The 16,676-nt window shown below is 39.7% G+C and overlaps 1 protein-coding gene across 1 annotated transcript; it reads left to right on the forward strand.

The window, feature by feature from the left end:
* The first annotated feature begins 433 nt into the window (after positions 1–433).
* adss1 (adenylosuccinate synthase 1) lies at positions 434–12,842 on the forward strand. The gene is made up of 13 exons (XM_017475356.3): positions 434–692; positions 2,242–2,344; positions 4,063–4,125; positions 4,435–4,485; positions 5,164–5,230; positions 5,341–5,448; positions 5,542–5,623; positions 5,714–5,840; positions 5,930–6,084; positions 7,097–7,221; positions 7,353–7,450; positions 12,304–12,453; positions 12,560–12,842. The coding sequence occupies exons 1-13, from the start codon at positions 507–509 to the stop codon at positions 12,610–12,612; spliced, it is 1,368 nt and encodes a 455-aa protein (XP_017330845.1). The 5' UTR covers positions 434–506; the 3' UTR covers positions 12,613–12,842.
* Positions 12,843–16,676: the final 3,834 nt, after the last annotated feature.

The raw sequence follows: 16,676 nt of genomic DNA on the forward strand, positions 1-16,676 counted from the left end.
CCTCCTAATATGCTGGGATATGTGAAGAAAAAGCATTTCACTGTATTGTAATGTAGGCTATATGTGACCAATAAAGACTCATTATATTATTATTACTATCATGATTTGGTTAATAGACCAACCTGATTAGTAAGGCTTTGATTAAAGCTGTAATCTTTTATATTTTTATTGGTACCAAGTTTGAGAAAAGCTTATGAAATACACCCCATGTCATATGTTAAGTCATGTCCACTCATTAGGATCATGTTCTCACGCGTTAATAAATTCTGGCCATGCAACAATTTTTATTAGCATATATACCAGAATTAATTATGTCTACTTGACCTATTTCGCTGCTTTCAACAGCATCTGCTTTTAGTTAACCCCGTGTTTGTGAGCCGCACGCGCTCACTCGTGTCATAGCTCAGGCAGGGCTGCGGGCTACTGCGCATGCGCACACCTTTCTCCTCTCAGCTGTGCGCGAGCCTGTGTGCTCTGAGTCAGTTTTGGTGCTCAGGCCAGTAAGAATGTCTTCGAGCCGCTCAGGGAACGATCACTTCAACCCCATAAACGCCTCATTAGGGGCAAAACGACCCCGGGCAGAGTCGGCCAACAAAGTGACCGTGGTGCTCGGAGCGCAGTGGGGAGATGAAGGCAAGGGAAAAGTGGTGGATTTGTTGGCCACGGAGTCTGACATCGTCTGCAGATGTCAGGTGAGTGCGTGTTTATTTTTTCGTGTTCATATAAAAAATAGTTGTTGTTGTTGTTGTTGTTGTTGTTGTTTTTAAAGAAGCTCGACAGTTAGATTAAGGAACTGAAATAGTATTTTAAGTCGCTGCTGTGTGCAGAGTCAGTATAGTTGGAAAGGACTTAGTGGGACATGATGTTAGATCACTGGTTCTCGAAGTGAAGTCCCCAGGGGTCAGTGAAGTAAAGCCTGAGATTTTATTATTATTAGTAGTAGTAGTAGTAGTAGTAGTATGAGCAGTAGTAGTAGTAGTAGTAGTACTTGCAGGAGTGAAAATCACACCTTCTCTAATCAGTTTTTCTATTCAGTGTTTGTTTGTTTGTTTGTTTGTTTATTGTAGCCTGTCTGAGTGGTCACTGAGCACTGGGTTTAATCCAAATCTCAATAACTCAAAAAAAACAAAAACCCAAGTAGGTGTTTAAATAATGTATATAATAATGGTGATGTATAGCAAGTGTGTTGTGTATCTCTCTCTCTCTCTCTCTCTCTCTCTCTCTCTCTCTCTCTCTCTCTCTCTCTCTCACTATAAGTCAACATGGACCTTATGACGGTTTTTTTATTGTGAGTGAGAAGTTCAGGAATAAAAAGTGCTGTGGCTCTAAAAAATATTGTACAAATGTTCAATATATATATATATATATGATTTTTTTTGGAATAGTTGATGAGATTTACAGTTAACAGGTTTCACAGGGTCCCTGGCTGCAAAATAATTGATAATCTTTTAAGTTTGAGATATATATATATATATATATATATATATATATATATATATATATATATATATATATATATATATATATATATCTCAAAGTTTTATATTGTAATACTCATACTTGCAAAGGAAAACCGTTAGCATACTCATTTATGATCAAATGAGCACAACGAGTACATCAGTATTCAGTATATTGTATTTATATTTGTTGTACTTGGATTTTGTCACCCTGTATTCCTTCACAGGACTTCGTGTTATTTTTAAGTTAACCCTTGCAGTACTCGGCCATTTCGTATGCTTTCAAAACAAAGAAGATAATCAGAAATGTCACTTCCAAGTCCTTGTGTCAATTCACTTACACTATGTTCAACAGAAATTCCACTCTGGAACTTTGTAACAGTGATGTTCATAACCTCACTAAATGTCAGCCACAGGCTTGGGCACAACCTCTCACAAGTGAGGCTGGGTTACATTCGCAGGCTAGCTTTGACATGTGAGAAGGCCAAGTCAGACTTAGCTCGAAGAGTGAAGTTAAAAAAATAGGCCCTCATATTGTAAGCTCTGGTTGGTGGGGTTCGGCGGTTGCGGGGGGGTGGAGTACTTTGGTTGCTACCCTTTCCCACTGGACCTGCCTCAGGTTTGAGAAAGAGCAAATAAGGGTCAGTGTAACATTTTCAGATGGAAGTAAGATGAAAAATCTTGGTTTTTGGTCGCCAATACTATAATTCCAGCCAGAATCTGCAAGGTATAATGGACACTTACGGTATATGGATATGAAAGTCATGTCTATGTCATCTTGCAGGGAGGAAATAATGCAGGCCATACAGTAGTGGTCGAAGGGACAGAGTATGACTTTCATCTCCTTCCTAGTGGTATCATCAACACCAAATGTATATCACTCATTGGTGAGTAACTGGCTTGTATGCATGGCATAGCACAACCTGTTATATAATATTTCACAGTGTGGAGAAGTTGTTTATAAACATTAAGTAAGAAATAAAACTGGGTGTGCTGTTAAAATAAGAAGGTAGCATGCTACAGCCTGACACGAAGCAGAGGTTGCCACTCCGAAGAGGATTATTTTGCTATAACAGCACATCACAGAGTGTTTTATTCCTCTTATACCACAGCGATTTGCCAACAATTATTTGTAGGTACATTTAATGTTATGGAACCTCTGCGACACAGGTTAATTCCTGGTATCACTTATGTCAGTGTTTCTCAACCAGGGGTCTGTGTTATTGTTTCTAAATACATATAAAATATCTATCATTTCAGAAAAGCCAAAGTGTTTTAAATGACCCTGCTTAGTCATGTACATTCACAAATCTCTCGCTAACATAATAAATATTCAATTCAATATTACATTTTACATACTGCCTGCTTTTCACATGGCTTTAACATTAACATTGACAGAATGAGCATATGGAAAGTCTGCCATACAAGTCCCTGTGAATGAACTATTACTATGACGCAATAATATATTAGAATGAATGTATTAAATAAACTGGCCATAATTTAAATTATAGCCAGCATTATTGTCAGATTTGAGAATTCAACAGGGTATAAAGATATGTACTGCATTGTGTGTCAGCATCAAGGAATGTATGAAGAATGGGGTTTTATACTGTGATTCATCAAAAAAAAAAAAAAGGATTTATAATGTTGACCATCATCATGTCAAAATAATCAATCTTATTATTATTATTTCTAGTATTTAAATTTATTCTACAATTGCAAACACAATGTTTTTTTGCGTAATTTACTTTAAACTGTGTTTTGAAAACATCAGGCAACATTGGTTTCTTCTTCTTTTTTTTCTTTTTTTTTAACCTAGTGTGTTGAAACTAAGTTGCATCATCAGGAGTCAGCGCCTGACTATCTTATCAAGCCATTGCTTCTTGTATTATTGATAATCTCAGTAGAGAAGGTTCTAACCTAGGAAGTTTTTTGTTGGGGAACAAGGGGCATGTAAAGAAATAAAAGATAAAATACGTAAAGTGGTGCTTGAAAGTTTTTAGAAGATCTGTTCTTTAAATACATACTGTAAATAGCTGTTTCTTTTTTAGTAACACGTACTTTCCCAGCCTTTTGTTGTCCCGTCCCAATTTTTTTGAGACGTGTTGCGGCCATCAAATTCAAAATGACCTTATTTTTTCCTTAAAATGGTACATTTCCTCAGTTCAAACATTTGATATATTTTCTGTGTTCTATTGTGAATAACATATGGGTTTATGAGATTTACAAATCATTGCATTCTGTTTTTATTTACATTTTATACAGTGTCCCAACTTTTTTTGGAATTGGGGTTGTAAAACAAGACACTCACTCACACCTGATTGTCATCCCATTGACTGAAAACACCTGACTCTAATGTCACCTTCAAATTAACTGCTAATGCTAGAGGTTCATGTACTTTTGCCACAGATATGTAATATTGGATAATTTCAGTCAATAAATTAATGACCAATGATAATATTTGTTTAATTGGGTTTTCTTAATCTACTTTACGGACTTGTGTGAAAATCTGATGATGTTTTAGGTCATATGTATGCAGAAATAGAGAAAATTCCATAATTCCTTCCTGCTTCTGATCTATACTCGTTCCTCTGTCCACTCACAGGTAATGGTGTAGTCATTCATCTTCCAGGCCTTTTTGAAGAGATTGACAAAAATGAGAAGAAAGGTACAGTAGAGCTAGTTTACTTTGTGATGTGATGAATTCTCCTAAATCAAATTGGCACCAGGCAGGTGTAGTTTTCAGGCACAAACATCTGATATCTCTAACCAGAGTCCTCTTCTGAGAGATGTCTGTGGAACAGGTGTGTTTGACTTGACCTGTGGCTATGTTCTACAGGAAAGCAGGGAAAGATTTCATTTTCATAGCATATTTTTGATCATATGGTAAATATATAAAACCTTGTCAGTTGTAGTGTTACGTCAGCTTCAACTATGGATACTGTTGATTTTTATTTTTATCTTCTTCCCTGGCTAGGCTTGAAAGGATGGGAGAAAAGACTTGTCATCTCTGATAGAGCTCACATAGGTATAATATGTTGGATATGTCCCTATACTGTTTTTAACACACCTTTTAATCAACTTCCCCTCACTTGGGGTAATCCTTACCGTTACCGTCAGCAGGCTAGCTAATTACTATATTAGCTTGTCATGTAGCACAGTGGTTCTCAAACTGGGGGACCGCCAAATGACGTCAAGGGGGCCGTATAGAAATTCTAGAACATTTTTTTATTATTATTATTTTATGTCGGGATTGTCAAACTTTGAACTATGATGTACATAAAAATGAGAAATATTCATAAATTAAATCAATTATATACAGCACACTAAGACACACACCAAACAGAAATATCCCTTGATATACTAATGTTCTGTTAGCCACACTCTGATAAAACCTAAGACTAGTTTTAGATAGAGGACATAGTCTCTTAGCCGAGAAGATCCTAGCATGAAAAAAACAAAATTATTTGACGACTCTAGGGGACGACAAAGGGATGCACCCTACACAAGCGGGGCCTCACGGTTAAAAAGTTTGAGAACCACCGATCTAGCAAATGTGCAAATTGACATAATATATGTGTTACACACTTCCAAGTCATGAGGTTAGTCAAGAAGGGTGTGTTAAAACTGTATTAAACAATGTGTATATGATACTGCGTGTCATGTTTTTAAAATGATGCTGATGCAGAACTCTGTTCTTTCTCAGTTTTTGATTTTCATCAGGCTGTGGATGGAATGCAAGAAGTACAGAGACAAGCACAGGAAGGCAAGAAGTAAGACGTGGTGATTTCATAAAATAGCTGAAGTAGATATAAGGAACAGGAGAGGAATTGTGTTTAGGAAGCATAGCCATTTATTCTCACGGTTTGATCTGCCATAACAGCATAGGAACGACCAAGAAAGGCATTGGACCAACGTACGCATGCAAGGCGTCCCGAACTGGAGTTCGCATCTGTGACCTGTTAGCAGATTTTAAAGAGTTTTCCACCAAGTAAAGTTCTAACCTTTTTTTTTCTCCAACCAAAATTTACAAGGTTGTGCTTAGAATCTAAACTCATACTGATTCTGCATTTTTCTCTTTTAGGTTCAAAAACCTGGCACAGCAGTACCAGTCCATGTATCCGGCTCTTAAAGTGGATGTTGAAGGCGAACTAAAAAAACTAAAGGCAAGTCAAATTGGAGAAACTCTGGATTTATTTCATATGAACATGAATACAGTGTTTTTGTGACCTAAACCTCATTCTGTACATTTGCAGGACTATGCAGAGAGAATAAGACCCATGGTGAGGGACGGAGTGTATTTTATGTATGACGCTATTCACGGACCCCTGAAGAAAATTCTTGTGGAGGGGGCAAATGCTGCCCTGCTGGACATTGACTTTGGTACGGACATCCCAGAGACATAGAGTTTTACATGTACATCAGTGTAACTCACACAGCACATAGAAAGGGACTGTCTGCATTCTGTCTAGGAACCTATCCATTTGTGACATCATCCAACTGCACCGTTGGTGGTGTGTGCACCGGCCTTGGCATTCCACCAGCGAATATTGGAGATGTGTATGGGGTATCAAAAGCCTACACCACTAGAGTGGGCATTGGGGCCTTCCCAACAGAACAACTCAATGTAAGAGCTCATGTTTTACTACAGATTCCTTAAAAAAGGTCATTCTGAATGACTTTATGCATTTTTACTGTTAATTTCAGCTGCTGTTTTATTGCCTGGATACATGAACACCAATGACATGTTTTGCAGAAGACTATCAGAACATATTTTTTCTAACGGGGTCACACCTACTGTAGTGTCTATGACTAGTCAGAAATTTTACAGAGAAAGGACTCAGTTATACTCTTCGAACTCTGAAACCCCGTTTGTCTGAAATGGTAAACATGTTTCTCAAGACCCTACAGTATGTACTACTCTGCAATTTTATAACCTCTATATATACTGCAGGTATTGTGACTTTCATTCATCATTGAGTGAGGGGATTATCCAACTGCACCAGCTGGTTCAGTGCTCTAATAATCACATGACGAGGAGATAACTTTAGGCTCTGAGACTGTGCCAGGGGTTTAGTTTCAGAGTGTGACAACTGTCCACTTGCTCAGAGTTATTCACATACTTACTATAAATAAAATTAATATAATAACATGTTATTCTTTTAAATAATTTTTTTACTGACGATAATAAGAGCTGTTTTATACAACAGAGTTGCAGCCATGTTGTTGTTTACTTGGGTGGTGTTAGATAATTGCTTTCAAAGGGATTAAAAAAAGCTCACTCAGAAACAGTCATTACATAAACACTGTCTTAGGTCACACATTTCAGGGCTCGGTTCCAAGTACAATTACGCAACCTTTCCAATAATTTCTGAACTGTCAATAACATGAGAAAACTATTTCATGCATGTAGACAAATTACAACCCTGTTACACTTACACAAATATGAATGCCATGTTATTCGGAAAGGGCAGTTATTTCAAGAAGTCATGAAATGAAGGTGATCGGTATGTGATGTGTCTTATTTAAAGTAAATAATACTTTAATCATCATTGACAGGAGTGCTGATTTAAAACGAGTAAATTGGAGAATTTTCTCCAGTGTTTTCCTGAATTTATTAAATGCTTTTTCTCATTTAGGCTATAGGGGAGCTGTTACAGACACGAGGTCATGAAGTTGGTGTTACGACAGGCAGGAAGAGGCGCTGCGGATGGCTGGACCTGGTCATCCTTAGATATGCTCACATGATCAATGGCTTCACCGCGTGAGTTGTTTAGTACATAATATAACATACTGAACTGCTATTATGTAGCAATATTTGAATGAAACTTCTGCACAATGTATATTGTGCAAACAAGGAGGATTGGCAAATGAGTGTTTTGAATTTTTCTGCAGAATTGCTTTGACTAAGCTGGACATTCTTGATGTGCTTGATGAGATTAAAGTAGCTGTCGCTTACAAACTCAACGGCAGACGAATTCCCCATTTCCCAGGTAAAATCCGAAAGAATCAGCGTCATCTAATAAAATTGCACGTGTAGATGTAGATGAAGGTTTTGGTTACGTTTTACAATATATAGACATCCACTCACTGTCCATTTTATAAGGAGCACCGGAACACCTGCACATTCATGCCGTTATCTAATCAGCCAGTCATGTAGCAGCAGCAGCACAATGCATAAAATCATGCAGGTACAGGTCAAAAGCTTCAGTTAATTTTCACATCAAACATCAGAATGAAGAAGAAAATGTGATCCCTGTGACATTGATATTGGTACCAGATTTCAGAAACTGCTGACCTGGGAATTTCACACTCAACAGTCTCTAGAATTTACACAGAATCATGAAAAAACACACACAAAAAAAATTGAATGAGCGACAGTTCTGTGGGTGGAAACGCCTTGTTGAGAAGTACCGTTGAAGATTGACCCGGTGAAATCACCTGCTCTTTTTCCAGTCTTCAATTGTCCAGTTTTGGTGAGTTTGTGCCCATGATAGCTTCAAATTCTTTTTCCTGGCTGACAGGAGTGGAACCTGATGTTGTCTTCTGCTGTTGTAGCCCATCCACCTCAATGTCTGATGTGTCGTGTTTTCTTTGCATTTCTGCTCACCACGGTTGCAGAGTGCTTATTTGAGCTCCTATAGACTTCCTGTCAGCTCAGACCAGTCTGGTCATTCTCCTCTCAGCAGTAAGGTGTTCCAGCATGCAGACCCTTTCCACACCGGATGTTTTTTGTTTTTCACACCATTCTGTGTAAACCCTGTTTACACTGTTGTGTATGAAAGCCTGTTGTGTGTGAAAGTCCCAGGAGTCAGCAGTTTCTGAAATACTCAAACCAGCCCATCTGACAACAGAGATCATTCTGATGTTTGATGTGAACATCAACTGAAGCTCTTGACCTATATCTGTGTGATTTTATGCATTGTGCTGCTGCCACATGATTGGTTGATTGGATAACTGCACAAATGAGCAGGTGTACAGGGTTAGGGTTAGAATAAAGTGAATGGTGGGTCTGCATTTGTTCAGGAAATAAAGCAACATGTGCATGTGTTTTAGCCGATGACGACATCATTAGTTTCCACAACATACGTGTACCATGAGCGGCAGGGGATTTTGTGGGACACAGAAGAGGTCCAGTGCTGCGCATAATATCCACTGCATATAATAACACCGAAATAATAAAAAAACTAAAAATATGGTGAGTCGCATTGTGTTATCCATGTGAGTTTGTGATGGCATAAGATGAATGCAAATGCACCAGGGTTCGATAGAATCAAGTGAGTCTGAAACCAGACCAATACTGCGGGGGGGGGGGGGGGGGGGGATGGGTCGGGAACAATCGCAGTCGGATTCGGACCGCAGCAAATGTGCGCAATGTGAAAAATACCTTAGAGATAAGATTGCGTTGAGGCACATAGTTTTGATGACTGTAAAGAACATGTTGGCTTCCATCATTTTTAAATGGAAGAATTTCAGCCCAGAGACTATATGTATCTCGAGCTACCCACCCAACCAAACTGAGTACATGGGGAGAAGATCTTAGGTCAGGAAAGTTACCAAGAATCTAAGGTCAATCTGGAGGTCCTGTGTGAACATGGGAGAACCTGCAAAAATTACCATCACTGCAGCACTCCATCAATCAAGCCTTTATGGTAAACGGGCCAGAAGGAAGCCACTTCTCAGTAAAAGGCCATGAGAAACAAGCTTTTACGGTCTGATTAAACCAAGATTTAACTCATCAACCCATAGATGAAGTGCAGTGGTGACAGCATCATACTATGGGCATGTTTTTTTTTTCTTTTCAGCTGCAGGGACTGGGAAAAGTGTTGGGACAGAGGGAAAGGTGAATCAATCTATGTACAGATTGATTTCCTTAAGGAAAACCTGGTCCTCCTTGTGGTCTACTGAAATACCTCACTCAAGCTGAGAACTGGGGTTATGGTCATAACCATTTTAATATCAAGCTATGGCAAATGCCAACTCCTTTATGGGCAGACAGACATAACCTGAAGACTGACTCCCAAGGACCAGGACATGAGTAAATCAGTCCCTGGTGAGCTGTGTCCCTTGAGCACACCTACACTCAACACAGTGTAGCAAGGTCAGCAGAGATTTCTGAATAGAAACACCCCACATCAAGGCCTAAGGTGTTGTCATTCTCCTAGTAGAGTACAAACCAGCCAAGTATGCTTCCTTTACATAAGGGAATATGTTGATAATCTACACAATCCGCAGGACAGGTGCTGTGTAGTTATAGACTTTACCAAGAGTGCTAGGCTAGTCTCTTTCTGAACCTCTCTATCCTAACCATGTAAATTCATATTGCAGATACCAGACATAGTACAGCAGCCAAATTAGTTCTGCTATTCAGTGCTTGTCTGGCATGAGTGACAGATCCCCATTCCTCACCCTAGCCAACAGTGTATATGCACACAGGAGTGCCCACAGCCTCGGATAGGCTAGTGTGTCCACTCGCATTTTGTTCAACTCCCCCCCATAAAGCATTCTGAGTAAAATGAAAAGATGCATTTGAATGCCATGATAAGGATTGTCAGCTGTTAAATGCACATGTGTTGACTACCACCCATCAAAAGTTATCATATTGAATGGAGGGCTATGAGGAAAAGGAGGATAAAACAAAGGTTTAAATACTTTTTGAATGGACTGTATGTGGCATATACTTAAATATTCATATACATACAGTGAGGAAAATAAGTATTGAACGCGCCCACATTTGTTTCAGTAAATATATTACCAATGAGGCTATTCACATTCAATTTTCACCAGACATCAGTAGTAACTCATGAAATCCACACATATAAGGAAATCCAAACATTAAAGTCCAGAAATAAAGTTATGTGTAATAAAGTGGAATGACTCAGGAAAAAAGTATTAAACACACTAACTGAAATGTACTTAATACTTAATGGAGAAGTCTTTGTTTGTAATGACAGCTTCAAGACTCTTCCTGTATGAAGAAATTAATCGGCCGCAGTATTCAGATGTGATTTTGGTCCATTCTTCTAAACATAGTGTCTTTAAATCTTGTTCAATTGGATTGAAGTCAGGTGATTGACTGGGCCATTTTAATGCCTTGATTTTTTTTCTCCGAAACCAATTGAGAGTTTCCTTTGCTGTATGCTTTGGATCGTTGTCCTGCTGGAAGGTCCACCCACGTCTCATCTTTATATCCTGGTGGATGGCAGCAGATTCTTCTCTAGAATCTCCCGGTAAAGGGCTCCATTCATCGTTCCTTCAATTATATGAAGTCTGCCAGTACCATGCGATGAAAAACAGCTCACATCCTGATGCTTCCACCTCCAAACTTCACTGTTTGTATAGTGTTTTTAGGTTGATACACAGTGCCATTTCTTCTCCAAACATGGTGTGTAGTATGACAGACAAAAAGTGGTGTCCAAATTAGTTGTAGCAAACTTTAAACGAGCTTCGACATGCCTTTTCTTTAGTAATGGAGTCTTGTGGGTTGAGCGTGAGAAGTGGAGTGCATTGCCTATTGTTTTCTCTGTGACGATGGTACCTACTGCCTCAAAGTGTTTCTGGAGCTCTTTCGGAGTGATCCTTGGCTCTTGGGCTACTCTTCTGACTATTCTTCTGACTCCCTGGTCAGAAAACTTGTGAGGAGCTCCTGTGCATGTCCGGTTGATGACAGAGTGATGTTGCTTCCACTTGTGGATAATGGCCCCAGTGGTGCTTACTAGAAGATTCAGATGTTTTGAAATACGTCTGTATCCGATTCCCATTAATATGTTTTGCAACAATAAGGTTGTGAAGGTCTTGGGAGAGATCTTTGCTTTTACCCATCATGAGATGTTTCTTGTGTGACACCTTGGTAACAAAAAGCCTTCTTATAGACCATCAATTTACTAACCCAGCTGATATTAATTTGCACAGATAGGAAGTATAATTACTTACAGATTTCAGCTGGTTCCTTGCCTTACCTTGCTTTGCAAAACTGCTTTTACTTAGCGTGTTCAATACTTTTTTTCCTGTGTCATTCCACTTTATTACAAATAACTTTATTTATGGACGTAAATGTTGTGAATTCTTTATATTTCCGGATTTCTTGAGGTAATACTGATGTCTGGTGAAAATTTCATGTGAATAGCCTCATTGGAAATATTTCCAACACTGTTAAAGCCTATATACTTGAGGCAAGCCTATTTTTCCATTAATACTTACTTTTGAAAAAAAAACAAAATAAACGGGCTAGCTTGACATATGTGCTTAAGAGTATTCTTATTACTTATTGTCACTGGGGGCTTAGTAGTTAGCACATTTGCCTCGCACCTCCAAGCTTGGGGGCTCAAATTTTGCCTTTTTGCATGTTCTCCTTGTGCTTCAGGGGTTTTATCCGGGTACTCCGGTTTCCTTCCCAAAGACAAAGACATGCATTGTAGGCTGATTGGCATTTCCAAATTGTCCAGTCCAGGGTGACCCCTGCCTTGTGCCCTGTGATAGGCTCCAGGCTCCCCGCAACCCTGTGTAGGATAAGCGGTATGGAAAATGGATGGATGGACTTACTTTCACTTTTCCTTACTTGATAAGCTTAATTATGAATACCTCCAACTGCCAGATTTTAGACTTAGATAATGAGACAAGTGATGTCAATGTGACCACATACACTGATTACAAGTCAAAGGCTTAAAGTATTATTAAAGTATGATTCACAGAGTTGACTCCAGAAGGAGCAGTGTGTAGTAATTTGTTTTTCTTCTGGTTGTGTCTATTCAGCAATCAGAGTTAGAATCCTTTGTAATCATAAGTAAAAAGCTGGTCTACTGACTTTATTTTCCTTTTTTAAATGTATTGTTTTCTGGGCCCGTAGCTAATATGGAGGTACTGCAGAAGGTTGAAGTGGAGTATGAGACCTTGCCTGGCTGGAAGACAGATACTTCAGCGGCCAGGAAGTGGAACGATCTGCCCCCCAAAGCCCAGAACTACATCCGCTTTGTGGAGAATCACATTGGTGTACCAAGTGAGTCAAACACACATGGCTTAGCATAAAGCATGTAAAGCAGTGTCTTCTTTTGAATTAAATTCAGCACCTTTGTGATTTAACTTGTGTTTTCATATCTTTGCAGTTAAGTGGGTGGGCGTAGGCAAGTCCAGAGAATGCATGATACAGATGTTCTAAAGGGGCTGTCCTCCAGTGACGTCTGGAGTCCATCATCAACATGCGATCCTCTCAGGAAATCCATGACAATTATATGAATGTCACAGCAAATGGATTTGCATTACCAAATGCTGTGTTTAGAAACAAGACAAGTGGGATTTTGCCTTAATAGTTGACACTGAAAATTAATTATTGTTAATAAATTAATAAACAAGACCTGTCTCTTGATAACAGATGATATCAAGGCATTATTTTCGTCTTACATTGTGCAATTTCTTCTTCCTGGATCAAAGTGATAGCCATTTACAGAAGAATACTTCTGTATTCAGAGTGTGTATGTGTGTGTCTGTGTGACTGAGTGTAAATGGCTGGAGATAAAAACAGCATTAATGTCCACTGACCTTTTTGTTCTGCATAGTTATTTTGTGGCAGCGCAGACTAGTTTTTAACTACACTGTGAATTTTTGTGAAATATGTCTGCAACTTGCATGTGCTCCATAAACAACCTCAGGAATACATTTATTCGGTATTACATGAAATGGTTTTGTTGAGAGAACATAATGATTAGAGTGATTTTATTTGTGTCTTTTTTCCTGTTCCTTGAATAAATGTTTCACAGTTTTCTGTCATGTCAGATATAAAGTTAGACGGGACAACAGTCAAGCTGCTGCAGAAATAGATACGAATAGAGCATTCTGTTCCTCCATCCTATGCCAAGTTTGCATAAGCTGTTCTGCAACTGGGCCTAATTGGTGGCATTAAAACCCCGGACAAACTTAAGATTGTCTGAGCATCAGGTCCAAAATAACAACCCAAGTGAAACTTCTTTGGAATAAATAATAGGAAGAAATGCAACAACAAAACAGCAATGATAGAGTAAAATGTGTATTTTGGTTTTCCTGTATTATACATTTGTAACATTGGTGCAGTTGGGTTTTTAGTCTAATTTTGGTGGTACTGTTTGATGGACAGTATGTGGAGAATGTATTTAGATGAAGTTGAAAAAAAGATAAAAGATATAGTGGGTGAGACATTGGGGGGTAAGTGGGAATTGTAACTTGAAAGTACTGGAAGGGCAAGACCGAAGCTTTTGTTACTGCTATACACTGACCACATCTGGATATGTTGAAGTTGAATATGAGAGAAATATCAATATGTGATGAATTTCAGCTTTCATTTCCTGATATTTAAATCACGATGTGTTAAACAGCTTAGAATATGGCATCTTTTGTTTGAACCCACCCATTTTTCAAGTGATCAAAAATACTAGAAGATTGACAGGTGGCTTTTGTTGTCCAGGTGTGCTCTGTTAGATTGATTGTTTAAACAGTTAATATTTCTGAATATGTACTCTTGGTTTGAGCCCTGGGTTTCGCCTGTGAAGACTGCATTTTTGGTTAAAAAGGATAAAACAACATGAAGACCAGAGAGCTGTATCTAGGAGAAAAGCGAGCCATTTTGAAGCTGAGAAAAGACGGAAAATCTGAGCCATTCCGCAAGCATTGAACATAGCCAATACAACAATTTGGACTGTCCAGTAAAAGAAAGAAACCGCTGGTGTACTAACAGAGCTTGAACGAGCCAAGGAAAACATCAGCAGTTGATGACAAAAACATTGTGCGAGCTGTGAAGAAAAACCCAAAAACAACAGTCAGTGACATCACCAACATCCTCCACAGGGCAAGGGTGAAATTATTACAATTCACCATTTGAAGGTGAACCCTAGCTATAACATAACTGTAATACATGTAAGGCCACATTTTATCTAAATGCAGTCTTGCTCATGCGATATTGCTTAATTCTTCCTGTGCTAATACCCCTGAGACGACTCATCACCCCATTAACGTGACCTTTATGAAAACTGGAAAAGACCCAGTCATTTTTGCTCCCCCCTAATCTTCAACTGTCCAGTATGGGTGAGTCTGTGCTCAGGATAGCCTCAGATTCTTCTTCTTGGCTGACAGGAGTGGAACCCCATGTGGAGTTCTGCTGTTGTAACTCAAGGTTCGATGTTTTGTCCAATGTTTTCTGCTCAGCACAGCTATAAAGAGTGATTATAAGAGGTACTATAGACTTCCTGGCAGCACAAATCCGGCTATTTTCCTCTGTCCTCTCATATCAACAGAGTGTTTCCAGTGTTCATTAACATTTGAGGAAAAACCTCACGTACTGAAACTTGTTTTCTTTTGCTCAAAAGAAAAAGCAAATTGGACAAACACAGTATTTGATATTCAGTGCTCAAATGGATTTTTTTTTTTTTTTTTTTAAATTTGTATAAATATCTTGATGGTGAAAAAATCATTTATACACCTCAATTATTTAATCTACATAAAATAAAGAAATGATTTAGCAGAAGGAGCATGGGGCTTCTAAAATAGATGGGATTTTCTATTCTTCAGCACAAGCATAAAAGAGCAAATAGTATCCATTTTAGAATCCTTCTTTAGATACAACTTGAGTAAAACTTATGGATTAACTTGCAGGGTACACCTTTAAACTAGTGCCTTATAAGTTCTAGTATAACAAAAGGCATGTTTTAGGAAACCACCTCCAACAAGACATTAATATATTGTATTAATATACTAATCTTCATCTATTTCTAAAACAGGGTTTGGATGAGAGAGAAACAAATTTACCTAGTCACTTTTTTATGAACGTGCAACAGCAGGGAGAGGAATATAAAAGTATATTAACTCATCAGGAACGGCATCAGTAACCATGTCACGTATTGTGACGGAGCGGAGATAGGACGGATGCAAGTGCAGTATGAACAGTTGTTTATTTTAAAAGAGAGACAGACAGACAAATCCAAAAATTGATCCATCAACGTAATCCAAAACAGGAGAAAGTCAGGCGATCGGCAAACAGGCATACACAGGGTTAAACATGAATCAAGGTCGTGGTCACGGAAAACAGGGTCGATAAACAAAACAAGAAACATGAACTATGACGAGGAACTGGGAGCGGATAACCCAGCGTGAACTAACTCGAAACATGGAACGTGACTATGACTACTAAACGAACTAATCTAACTCTACGATAATCTTCCGCGTTGTGTGCTGGGAGGTGCGCGGTATATATGTGGACATGATCAGTGTAAACTGCTAGCAGCTGAGGGCAATACAGACACACGTGAAATCCCAGCCAATGACAGAACAGGGAGGAGACGTGACAGAAACATAAACAAAACACGTGTCCAGATGTCACTACTGTCAACAATGGAAAAGCAGGTTCTTGCGCATTCGCGCTTGGAGCATGCCGCTTCAAGGGGAAATCATGTCAGAACCACCCCACCCCCCAAAGGCACTCCTCTCGGAGTGCCATGAGTCATCCCATTTCATTGGCGGCCCCCGGCCCCCTGAGCTGAATGTCTCAAGAAGAGCCAGGAAACCGCATGGTGTTCTTGGCGGCGCAGGGAAGAGGAGCGACGTCCCTGGCTGAACAGGGAGGCAGAGTAAGGACCACAGCCGGGCAGACAGGCTGAGCGACGTCCTCGTCGGAGCATGAAAGCGGAGCAACGTCCCCGGGTGAACAGGTAGGCAGAGCAACGATCACAGCCAGGCAGACAGGCTGAACGAAGTCCTCGACGGAGCATGAAAGCAGAGCGACGTCCACAGCCGGGCAGGCAGGCTGAGCGAAGTCCTCGGTGGAGCATGAAAGCGGAGGGACAACCACAGCTGGGCAGACAGGGATGTGAGCAGAGCTTGGATGTCTGTCTCAACAGACACTTGGTTGTGCATGTCAGCAGACATGGACGTGAGCTGAGCTTGGTTGTCCCCGTCAGCTGACTTGGGCGTGAACATAACTTTGTTGGGTCATCAGACGGGAACATGAGCAGAGCTTGGTTGTTTGTTTCAACAGACACTTGGTTGTGCATGTCAGCAGACATGGACGTGAGCAGAGCTTGGTTGTCCGTGTCAGCAGACTCGGGCGTGAGCAGAACTTGGCTGTGCGTGTCAGCCGATTCGGGCGTGAGCAGAACTTGGCTGTGCGTGTCAGCAGATTCGGACTTTGTCAGAACTTGGGTGGTCGTGTCGGTAGACTCGGGTGTGGGCTGAACCTGGGCGACCGGGTCGTTAGACTTG

The sequence above is a fragment of the Ictalurus punctatus genome, chromosome 9 (assembly GCF_001660625.3).
Source record: "Ictalurus punctatus breed USDA103 chromosome 9, Coco_2.0, whole genome shotgun sequence".
NCBI classification, from domain to species: Eukaryota; Metazoa; Chordata; class Actinopteri; order Siluriformes; family Ictaluridae; genus Ictalurus; species Ictalurus punctatus.